The sequence below is a fragment of the Staurois parvus genome, unplaced genomic scaffold (genome assembly GCF_062004578.1).
Source record: "Staurois parvus isolate SC_StPar_1 unplaced genomic scaffold, SC_StPar_1.0 ptg003320l, whole genome shotgun sequence".
Taxonomy (NCBI): domain Eukaryota; kingdom Metazoa; phylum Chordata; class Amphibia; order Anura; family Ranidae; genus Staurois; species Staurois parvus.
Window position 1 is genome coordinate 27,684 of NW_028321116.1, and position 12,831 is coordinate 40,514.

The 12,831-nt window shown below is 50.2% G+C and overlaps 1 protein-coding gene across 1 annotated transcript; it reads left to right on the plus strand.

Moving 5' to 3' along the window:
• The first annotated feature begins 322 nt into the window (after nt 1-322).
• On the plus strand, nt 323-11,912 carry C1QA (complement C1q A chain). The gene is made up of 3 exons (XM_089667516.1): nt 323-408; nt 5,987-6,146; nt 10,628-11,912. Exons 2-3 carry the CDS (start codon nt 5,993-5,995, stop codon nt 11,200-11,202), a joined length of 729 nt encoding a protein of 242 aa, XP_089523642.1. The 5' UTR covers nt 323-408; nt 5,987-5,992; the 3' UTR covers nt 11,203-11,912.
• Nucleotides 11,913-12,831: the final 919 nt, after the last annotated feature.

Here is a 12,831-nt window from a genome sequence, read left to right on the forward strand (position 1 = left end):
AGAAGGGGGAAGCTCTCCCATTGAACTCACACAGACAAACTCCATGCAGATGTGTCCCAGCCGCCTCCCTGGTCACCCCTCAGCCATCTTGCTGCCTATTTTGTTCAATGATTCCAATATTCTATGACACCAACATGACAAGTAGCGCAGTACAGAGCACATCTCATACTATTCTATCATTTATCACCTCCCAACCCCCACTGCCTCCACCTGATCTGATAGGGGGGTCTGATAAAGGAGATACCCCCCCCCCCATCATACAATAGAGTGTCAGCTCTTCTGCTCAGGAAACTCCCATGTGTATGGGGGGGGGGGGGGTTCCTCCTCTTCTGGTGAAGAATGCATGGAAAGGAGAAGTGAGTTCAGATCTCTGCAGAGTCCCGTCCAGAGGCTGAGCTCCCAGTGCAGGTGAGTTACTGGTCCCAGTATATACCACCCCCCACAGTATATACCCCAGACTGACCTCTGTATACCTGAGCTATATACCCCCGACTGACCTCTGTATACCTGAGCTATATACCCCATACTGACCTCTGTATACTGAGCTATATACCCCATACTGACCTCTGTATACTGAGCTATATACCCCCGACTGACCTCTGTATACCTGAGCTATTAACCCCATACTGACCTCTGTATACCTGAGCTATATACCCCCATACTGACCTCTGTATACCTGAGCTATATACCCCCGACTGACCTCTGTATACCTGAGCTATATACCCCAGACTGACCTCTGTATACCTGAGCTATATACCCCCGACTGACCTCTGTATACTGAGCTATATACCCCCGACTGACCTCTGTATACCTGAGCTATATACCCCAGACTGACCTCTGTATACTGAGCTATATACCCCCATACTGACCTCTGTATACCTGAGCTATATACCCCATACTGACCTCTGTATACCTGAGCTATATACCCCAGACTGACCTCTGTATACCTGAGCTATATACCCCATACTGACCTCTGTATACCTGAGCTATATACCCCATACTGACCTCTGTATACCTGAGCTATATACCCCAGACTGACCTCTGTATACCTGAGCTATATACCCCATACTGACCTCTGTATACCTGAGCTATATACCCCAGACTGACCTCTGTATACCTGAGCTATATACCCCATACTGACCTCTGTATACCTGAGCTATATACCCCATACTGACCTCTGTATACCTGAGCTATATACCCCATACTGACCTCTGTATACCTGAGCTATATACCCCCATACTGACCTCTGTATACCTGAGATATATACCCCAGACTGACCTCTGTATACCTGAGCTATATACCCCATACTGACCTCTGTATACCTGAGCTATATACCCCATACTGACCTCTGTATACCTGAGCTATATACCCCAGACTGACCTCTGTATACCTGAGCTATATACCCTGTACTGACCTCTGTATACCTGAGCTATATACCCCATACTGACCTCTGTATACCTGAGCTATATACCCCATACTGACCTCTGTATACCTGAGCTATATACCCCCGACTGACCTCTGTATACCTGAGCTATATACCCCAGACTGACCTCTGTATACCTGAGCTATATACCCCATACTGACCTCTGTATACCTGAGCTATATACCCCCGACTGACCTCTGTATACCTGAGCTATTAACCCCATACTGACCTCTGTATACCTGAGCTATATACCCCATACTGACCTCTGTATACCTGAGCTATATACCCCAGACTGACCTCTGTATACCTGAGCTATATACCCCATACTGACCTCTGTATACTGAGCTATATACCCCATACTGACCTCTGTATACTGAGCTATATACCCCATACTGACCTCTGTATACCTGAGCTATATACCCCATACTGACCTCTGTATACCTGAGCTATATACCCCATACTGACCTCTGTATACCTGAGCTATATACCCCATACTGACCTCTGTATACCTGAGCTATATACCCCATACTGACCTCTGTATACCTGAGCTATATACCCCAGACTGACCTCTGTATACCTGAGCTATATACCCCATACTGACCTCTGTATACCTGAGCTATATACCCCCATACTGACCTCTGTATACCTGAGCTATATACCCCCGACTGACCTCTGTATACCTGAGCTATATACCCCCATACTGACCTCTGTATACCTGAGCTATATACCCCATACTGACCTCTGTATACCTGAGCTATATACCCCATACTGACCTCTGTATACCTGAGCTATATACCCCATACTGACCTCTGTATACCTGAGCTATATACCCCATACTGACCTCTGTATACCTGAGCTATATACCCCATACTGACCTCTGTATACCTGAGCTATATACCCCAAACTGACCTCTGTATACCTGAGCTATATACCCCATACTGACCTCTGTATACCTGAGCTATATACCCCCAGACTGACCTCTGTATACCTGAGCTATATACCCCATACTGACCTCTGTATACCTGAGCTATATACCCCATACTGACCTCTGTATACTGAGCTATATACCCCATACTGACCTCTGTATACCTGAGCTATATACCCCATACTGACCTCTGTATACCTGAGCTATATACCCCAGACTGACCTCTGTATACTGAGCTATATACCCCCGACTGACCTCTGTATACCTGAGCTATATACCCCATACTGACCTCTGTATACCTGAGCTATATACCCCATACTGACCTCTGTATACCTGAGCTATATACCCCCGACTGACCTCTGTATACCTGAGCTATATACCCCATACTGACCTCTGTATACCTGAGCTATATACCCCATACTGACCTCTGTATACCTGAGCTATATACCCCCGACTGACCTCTGTATACCTGAGCTATATACCCCATACTGACCTCTGTATACCTGAGCTATATACCCCAGACTGACCTCTGTATACCTGAGCTATATACCCCCGACTGACCTCTGTATACCTGAGCTATATACCCCCGACTGACCTCTGTATACCTGAGCTATATACCCCATACTGACCTCTGTATACCTGAGCTATATACCCCCGACTGACCTCTGTATACCTGAGCTATATACCCCCGACTGACCTCTGTATACCTGAGCTATATACCCCATACTGACCTCTGTATACCTGAGCTATATACCCCATACTGACCTCTGTATACCTGAGCTATATACCCCATACTGACCTCTGTATACCTGAGCTATATACCCCCGACTGACCTCTGTATACCTGAGCTATATACCCCATACTGACCTCTGTATACCTGAGCTATATACCCCATACTGACCTCTGTATACCTGAGCTATATACCCCCATACTGACCTCTGTATACCTGAGCTATATACCCCATACTGACCTCTGTATACCTGAGCTATATACCCCAAACTGACCTCTGTATACCTGAGCTATATACCCCAGACTGACCTCTGTATACCTGAGCTATATACCCCAGACTGACCTCTGTATACCTGAGCTATATACCCCATACTGACCTCTGTATACCTGAGCTATATACCCCATACTGACCTCTGTATACCTGAGCTATATACCCCATACTGACCTCTGTATACCTGAGCTATATACCCCATACTGACCTCTGTATACCTGAGCTATATACCCCAGACTGACCTCTGTATACCTGAGCTATATACCCCCGACTGACCTCTGTATACCTGAGCTATATACCCCATACTGACCTCTGTATACCTGAGCTATATACCCCATACTGACCTCTGTATACTGAGCTATATACCCCATACTGACCTCTGTATACTGAGCTATATACCCCATACTGACCTCTGTATACTGAGCTATATACCCCATACTGACCTCTGTATACCTGAGCTATATACCCCAGACTGACCTCTGTATACCTGAGCTATATACCCCCGACTGACCTCTGTATACCTGAGCTATATACCCCCATACTGACCTCTGTATACCTGAGCTATATACCCCATACTGACCTCTGTATACCTGAGCTATATACCCTGTACTGACCTCTGTATACTGAGCTATATACCCCCGACTGACCTCTGTATACCTGAGCTATATACCCCCGACTGACCTCTGTATACCTGAGCTATATACCCCATACTGACCTCTGTATACCTGAGCTATATACCCCATACTGACCTCTGTATACCTGAGCTATATACCCCCGACTGACCTCTGTATACCTGAGCTATATACCCCATACTGACCTCTGTATACCTGAGCTATATACCCCATACTGACCTCTGTATACCTGAGCTATATACCCCCGACTGACCTCTGTATACCTGAGCTATATACCCCATACTGACCTCTGTATACCTGAGCTATATACCCCATACTGACCTCTGTATACCTGAGCTATATACCCCAGACTGACCTCTGTATACCTGAGCTATATACCCCCGACTGACCTCTGTATACCTGAGCTATATACCCCATACTGACCTCTGTATACCTGAGCTATATACCCCATACTGACCTCTGTATACTGAGCTATATACCCCATACTGACCTCTGTATACTGAGCTATATACCCCATACTGACCTCTGTATACTGAGCTATATACCCCATACTGACCTCTGTATACCTGAGCTATATACCCCAGACTGACCTCTGTATACCTGAGCTATATACCCCAGACTGACCTCTGTATACCTGAGCTATATACCCCCATACTGACCTCTGTATACCTGAGCTATATACCCCATACTGACCTCTGTATACCTGAGCTATATACCCCATACTGACCTCTGTATACCTGAGCTATATACCCCAGACTGACCTCTGTATACCTGAGCTATATACCCCATACTGACCTCTGTATACCTGAGCTATATACCCCATACTGACCTCTGTATACCTGAGCTATATACCCCATACTGACCTCTGTATACCTGAGCTATATACCCCATACTGACCTCTGTATACTGAGCTATATACCCCCGACTGACCTCTGTATACCTGAGCTATATACCCCATACTGACCTCTGTATACCTGAGCTATATACCCCATACTGACCTCTGTATACCTGAGCTATATACCCCATACTGACCTCTGTATACCTGAGCTATATACCCTGTACTGTCACCCCTCATGCACTGATCTATATACACTGGACTGCTTCTACACACACCCCTACTATGGGACCCCCACACACACCTCTGCTATGGGGTCCCTACACACACCCCTGCTATGGGGTCCCTAAACACACCTCTGCTATGGGGTCCCTACACACACCCCTACTATGGGACCCCCACACACACCTCTGCTATGGGGTCCCTACACACACCCCTGCTATGGGGTCCCTAAACACACCTCTGCTATAGGGTCCCTACACACACCCCTACTATGGGGTCCCTACACACACCTCTGGCATGGTGTCCCTACACACACCCCTACTATGGGGCCCCTACACACACCTCTGCTATAGGGTCCCTTAACACACCCCTACTATGGGGCCCCTACACACACCTCTGCTATAGGGTCCCTACACACACCTCTGCTATGGGACCCCCACACACACCTCTGCTATGGGGTCCCTACACACACCCCTGCTATGGGGTCCCTACAAACACCTCTGTATGGGGTCCCTACAAACACCTCTGTATGGGGTCCCTACACACACCCCTGCTATGGGGTCCCTACAAACACCTCTGTATGGGGTCCCTACACACACCCCTGCTATGGGGTCCCTACACACACCTCTGTATGGGGTCCCTACACACACCTCTGCTATAGGGTCCCTACACACACCTCTGCTATGGGGTCTCTACACACACCTCTGCTATGGGGTCCCTACACACACCTCTGCTATGGGGTCCCTACACACACCCCTACTATGGGGTCCCTAAACACACCCCTACTATGGGGTCCCTACATACACCCCTGCTATATGGCCCCTATACCCACCGCATGGCTGTTCCTATGAATTTTATATCGGACAGAAATCTTGCAGTGCGCTGTCAGTGATGGGCGCCGTCTGGTTGCTATGGGTTACTGCACTGACTGTGATATTTCCCTTCGCAGGAAACCATGGGGAGCCCCAGGCTGCTTCTCAGCCTACTATTGGTCGGATTTCTTTGCACATCATCCCACCAATTAGATGTCTGCAAGGCCACTGATGGACAGAGTGGTCATCCTGGGCGCCATGGAAGACCTGGACAGAAGGGAGACCAAGGGGACCCCGGTATGAGCCTGACCCCAAGACACCGGGGGCAACACCCCCATCTGCTATTATAATACTCCAGGGTTATAATACGGGTATAGAAGTAGGTGGAGTTGGGAGAAGAGGTGGAGGTATAGGAGTAGGCGGAGTTGGGTTGGAGGTATAGAAGTAGGCGGAGTTGGGAGAAGAGCTGGAGGTATAGGAGTAGGCGGAGTTGGGATAAGAGGTGGAGATATAGGAGTAGGCGGAGTTTGGTTGGAGGTGGAGGTATAGGAGTAGGCGGAGTTGGGATAAGAGGTGGCGTTATAGAAGTAGGCGGAGTTGGGATAAGAGGTGGATGTATAGGAGTAGGCAGAGTTGAGATAAGAAGTGGAGGGACAGAAGTAGGCGAAGTTGGGTTGGAGGTGGAGGTAAAGGAGTAGGCGGAGTTGGGATAAGAAGTGGAGGGATAGAAGTAGGCGGAGTTGGGTTAGAGGTGGAGGTACAGAAGTAGGCGGAGTTAGGAGAAGAGGTGGAGGTATAGGAGTAGGCGGAGTTGGCTTGGAGGTGGAGGTATAGAAGTAGGCGGAGTTGGGTTGGAGGTGGAGGTATAGGAGTATGCGGAGTTGGCTTGGAGGTGGAGGTATAGAAGTAGGCGGAGTTGGGAGAAGAGGTGGAGGTATAGGAGTAGGCGGAGTTGGCTTGGAGGTGGAGGTATAGAAGTATGCGGAGTTGGGAGAAGAGGTGGAGGTATAGGAGTAGGCGGAGTTGGCTTGGAGGTGGAGGTATAGAAGTAGGTGGAGTTGGGAGAAGTGGAGGTATAGGAGCATGCAGAGTTGGCTTGGAGGTGGAGGTATAGAAGTAGGCGGAGTTGGCTTGGAGGTGGAGGTATAGAAGTAGGTGCAGTTGGCTTGGAAGTGGAGGTATAGAAGTAGGCGGAGTTAGGTTGGAGGTGGAGGTATAGAAGTAGGCGGAGTTGGGTTGGAGGTATAGAAGTAGGCGGAGTTGGGTTGGAGGTATATAAGTAGGCGGAGTTGGGTTGGAGGTATAGAAGTAGGCGGAGTTGGGTTGGAGGTATAGAAGTAGGCGGAGTTGGGTTGGAGGTATAGAAGTAGGCAGAGTTGGGTTGGAGGTATAGAAGTAGGCGGAGTTGGGTTGGAGGTATAGAAGTAGGCGGAGTTGGGTTGGAGGTATAGAAGTAGGCGGAGTTGGGTTGGAGGTATAGAAGTAGGCAGAGTTGGGTTGGAGGTATAGAAGTAGGCGGAGTTGGGTTGGAGGTATAGAAGTAGGCAGAGTTGGGTTGGAGGTATAGAAGTAGGCGGAGTTGGGTTGGAGGTATAGAAGTAGGTGGAGTTAGGTTGGAGGTGGAGGTATAGAAGTAGGTGGAGTTGGGTTGGAGGAATAGAAGTAGGTGGAGTTGGGTTGGATGTGGAGGTATAGAAGTAGGTGGAGTTGGGTTGGAGGAATAGAAGTAGGTGGAGTTGGGTTGGAGGTATAGAAGTAGGTGGAGTTGGGTTGGATGTGGAGGTATAGAAGTAGGTGGAGTTGGGTTGGAGGTATAGAAGTAGGTGGAGTTGGGTTGGATGTGGAGGTATAGAAGTAGGTGGAGTTGGGTTGGAGGTATAGAAGTAGGTGAAGTTGGGTTGGAGGTATAGAAGTAGGTGGAGTTGGGTTGGAGGTATAGAAGTAGGTGGACTTGGGTTGGAGGTATAGAAGTAGGTGGAGTTGGGTTGCAGGTATAGAAGTAGGTGGAGTTGGGTTGCAGGTATAGAAGTAGGCGGAGTTGGGTTGCAGGTATAGAAGTAGGCGGAGTTGGGTTGGAGGTATAGAAGTAGGTGGAGTTGGGTTGGAGGTATAGAAGTAGGTGAAGTTGGGTTGGAGGTGGAGGTATAGAAGTAGGCGGAGTTGGGTTGGAGGTATAGAAGTAGGCGGAGTTGGGTTGGAGGTATAGAAGTAGGCGGAGTTGGGTTGGAGGTATAGAAGTAGGCAGAGTTGGGTTGGAGGTATAGAAGTAGGTGGAGTTGGGTTGGAGGTGGAGGTATAGAAGTAGGTGGAGTTGGGTTGGACGTGGAGGTATAGAAGTAGGTGGAGTTGGGTTGGGTTGGAGGTATAGAAGTAGGTGGAGTTGGGTTGGAGGTATAGAAGTAGGTGGAGTTAGGTTGGATGTGGAGGTATAGAAGTAGGTGGAGTTAGGTTGGAGGTATAGAAGTAGGTGGAGTTGGGTTGGAGGTATAGAAGTAGGTGGAGTTGGGTTGCAGGTATAGAAGTAGGTGGAGTTGGGTTGCAGGTATAGAAGTAGGTGGAGTTGGGTTGCAGGTATAGAAGTAGGTGGAGTTGGGTTGGAGGTATAGAAGTAGGTGGAGTTGGGTTGGAGGTATAGAAGTAGGCGGAGTTGGGTTGCAGGTATAGAAGTAGGTGGAGTTGGGTTGCAGGTATAGAAGTAGGCGGAGTTGGGTTGCAGGTATAGAAGTAGGTGGAGTTGGGTTGGAGGTGGAGGTATAGAAGTATGCGGAGTTGGGTTGGAGGTATAGAAGTAGGTGGAGTTAGGTTGGATGTGGAGGTATAGAAGTAGGTGGAGTTGGGTTGGATGTGGAGGTATAGAAGTAGGTGGAGTTGGGTTGGAGGTATAGAAGTAGGTGGAGTTGGGTTGGAGGTGGCGGTATAGAAGTAGGTGGAGTTGGGTTGGAGGTATAGAAGTAGGTGGAGTTGGGTTGGAGGTATAGAAGTAGGTGAAGTTGGGTTGGAGGTATAGAAGTAGGTGGAGTTGGGTTGGAGGTATAGAAGTAGGTGGACTTGGGTTGGAGGTATAGAAGTAGGTGGAGTTGGGTTGCAGGTATAGAAGTAGGTGGAGTTGGGTTGCAGGTATAGAAGTAGGCGGAGTTGGGTTGCAGGTATAGAAGTAGGCGGAGTTGGGTTGGAGGTATAGAAGTAGGTGGAGTTGGGTTGGGGGTATAGAAGTAGGTGAAGTTGGGTTGGAGGTGGAGGTATAGAAGTAGGCGGAGTTGGGTTGGAGGTATAGAAGTAGGCGGAGTTGGGTTGGAGGTATAGAAGTAGGTGGAGTTAGGTTGGATGTGGAGGTATAGAAGTAGGTGGAGTTGGGTTGGAGGAATAGAAGTATGTGGAGTTGGGTTGGAGGTATAGAAGTAGGTGGAGTTGGGTTGGAGGTGGAGGTATAGAAGTAGGTGGAGTTGGGTTGGACGTGGAGGTATAGAAGTAGGTGGAGTTGGGTTGGGTTGGAGGTATAGAAGTAGGTGGAGTTGGGTTGGAGGTATAGAAGTAGGTGGAGTTAGGTTGGATGTGGAGGTATAGAAGTAGGTGGAGTTAGGTTGGAGGTATAGAAGTAGGTGGAGTTGGGTTGGAGGTATAGAAGTAGGTGGAGTTGGGTTGCAGGTATAGAAGTAGGTGGAGTTGGGTTGCAGGTATAGAAGTAGGTGGAGTTGGGTTGCAGGTATAGAAGTAGGTGGAGTTGGGTTGGAGGTATAGAAGTAGGTGGAGTTGGGTTGGAGGTATAGAAGTAGGCGGAGTTGGGTTGCAGGTATAGAAGTAGGTGGAGTTGGGTTGCAGGTATAGAAGTAGGCGGAGTTGGGTTGCAGGTATAGAAGTAGGTGGAGTTGGGTTGGAGGTGGAGGTATAGAAGTATGCGGAGTTGGGTTGGAGGTATAGAAGTAGGTGGAGTTAGGTTGGATGTGGAGGTATAGAAGTAGGTGGAGTTGGGTTGGATGTGGAGGTATAGAAGTAGGTGGAGTTGGGTTGGAGGTATAGAAGTAGGTGGAGTTGGGTTGGAGGTATAGAAGTAGGTGGAGTTGGGTTGGAGGTATAGAAGTAGGTGGAGTTGGGTTGGGTTGGAGGTATAGAAGTAGGTGGAGTTAGGTTGGAGGTGGAGGTATAGAAGTAGGCGGAGTTGGGTTGGAGGTATAGAAGTAGGTGGAGTTGGGTTGGAAGTAAAGGTATAGAAGTAGGTGGAGTTGGGTTGGAAGTAAAGGTATAGAAGTAGGTGGAGTTGGGTTGGAGGTAAAGAAGTAGGCAGAGTTGGGTTGGAGGTAAAGAAGTAGGCGGAGTTGGGTTGGAGGTGAAGGTATAGAAGTAGGTGGAGTTGGCTTTGAGGTAGAGCTATAGAAGTAGGCGGAGTTGGGTTGGAGGTGAAGGTATAGAAGTAGGTGGAGTTGGGTTGGAGGTATAGAGGTAGGCGGAGTTGGGTTGGAGGTATAGAAATAGGCGGAGTTGGGTTGGAGGTGAAGGTATAGAAGTAGGTGGAGTTGGCTTTGAGGTAGAGCTATAGAAGTAGGCGGAGTTGGGTTGGAGGTGAAGGTATAGAAGTAGGTGGAGTTGGGTTGGAGGTATAGAGGTAGGCGGAGTTGGGTTGGAGGTATAGAAATAGGCGGAGTTGGGGGGTATTCTGTCCTGTTGTAGGATTGGCAGGTGAGATCATGATGGGTTGTCCTTAGTCGGCCATATTGAAAGGTGGAGTTTTGGTGGATAGTCGGCGCTCCTCCGACACCCATGTCCTCTTTTCCCTCTTTCAGGAGATGGCGGTCGACGTTCTGGGTTAACAATGAGCAAAGGTGATGCCGGAGACCCCGGGGCCCCTGGCGAGCCTGGCTCTATAGGATACAAGGGTCCAGAGGGGCCCCTAGGGCCTCCAGGAGAGCCCGGCCTACCTGGATCCAAAGGAGCGATGGCGGATGGCAGGAGCCAGCAGCGGCCGGCGTTCTCAGCGGTCTACACCGGCATGAAGGAGAACATGTTGCTCTTCGGGGACATCATCACCAATCAGGAGGGGGTGTATGACGGCTCCTCGGGGCGCTTCCTCTGTGCCGAGCCCGGCTACTATTACTTCACCTTCCAGGTGGTCTCCATCGGAGATCTCTGCCTCCATATCTGGGCCAAACTCGGGGCCAACAACGCCAAGAAACTGCTCAGCTTCTGCGACCGGAACACGTCCAACCGCAACCAGGTCAACTCTGGAGGAACCGTCATCAACCTGGACCGCAACGACCAGGTGTGGCTGGAGACCGACGCCAAGAGCCGCAGAATCGCCAGTAAAGACGCCAGCAGCAGCGTGTTCAGCGGATTCCTGCTCTTCCCCCGCGTAGAATGAGCTCCGCCCACTACGCACTGCCACCTGCTGCATGAATGTGATTGGCTGCTCAGACTGAGAACATGTGATGCATGCTCCGCCCACTACGCACTGCCACCTGCTGCATGAATGTGATTGGCTGCTCAGACTGAGAACATGTGATGCATGCTCCGCCCACTACGCACCGCCACCTGCTGCGTGAATGTGATTGGCTGCTCAGACTGAGAACATGTGATGTATGCTCCGCCCACTACGCACCGCCACCTGCTGCATCAATGTGATTGGCTGCTCAGACTGAGAACATGTGATGCATGCTCCGCCCACTACGCAATGCCACCTGCTGCGTGAATGTGATTGGCTGCTCAGACTGAGAACATGTGATGTATGCTCCGCCCACTACGCACCGCCAACTGCTGCATCAATGTGATTGGCTGCTCAGACTGAGAACATGTGATGTATGCTCCGCCCACTACGCACCGCCACCTGCTGCATCAATGTGATTGGCTGCTCAGACTGAGAACATGTGATGTATGCTCCGCCCATTCGTGGACCTGCTGACACAACTCTGCTCCAATCTTATATGAATAATTGCTGGAAGAATCGTTTGTGATCCTCCTGGGCGGAGCTTGTGATGACAGTCCAATCAGCTCTGTCCGCCCCTCCCCCCCATCCCCGGCCTGGCTGCTTTCTGTAATTTTATATGAAAAAAAAATAAATATCATTATCATCGATTCCCAACATTCGTCTTCATTCCGACTCTGCCCGGCACGCCCTACGATCCCCGAGTATTCGTTCTGGGTGGAGGGGCGGAGCCACAGAGGACCGCACAGAACATGACCGCTGAGTCCATAGGGGACCGCAGACCTGACCGCACAGATCATGACCGCTGAGTCCATAGGGGACCGCAGACCTGACCACACAGAACATGACCGCTGAGTCCATAGGGGACCGCAGACCTGACCGCACAGAACATGACCGCTGAGTCCATAGGTGACCACAGACCTGACCGCACAGAACATGACCGCTGAGTCCATAGGGGACCGCAGACCTGACCGCACAGAACATGACCGCTGAGTCCATAGGTGACCACAGACCTGACCGCACAGAACATGACCGCTGAGTCCATAGGGGACCGCAGACCTGACCGCACAGAACATGACCGCTGAGTCCATAGGGGACCGCAGACCTGACCGCACAGACCATGACCGCTGAGTCCATAGGGGACCGCAGACCTGACCGCACAGAATATGACCGCTGAGTCCATAGGGGACCGCAGACCTGACCGCACAGAACATGACCGCTGAGTCCATAGGGGACCGCAGACCTGACCGCACAGACCATGACCGCTGAGTCCATAGGGGACCGCAGACCTGACCGCACAGAATATGACCGCTGAGTCCATAGGGGACCGCAGACCTGACCGCACAGAACATGACCGCTGAGTCCATAGGGGACAGCAGACCTGACCACACAGAACATGACCGCAGATCTGACCGCACAGAACATGACCGCTGAGTCCATAGGGGACCGCAGACCTGACCGCACAGAACATGACCGCTGAGTCCATAGGGGACCGCAGACCTGACCGCACAGAACATGACCGCTGAGTCCATAGGGGATCGCAGACCTGACCGCACAGAACATGACCGC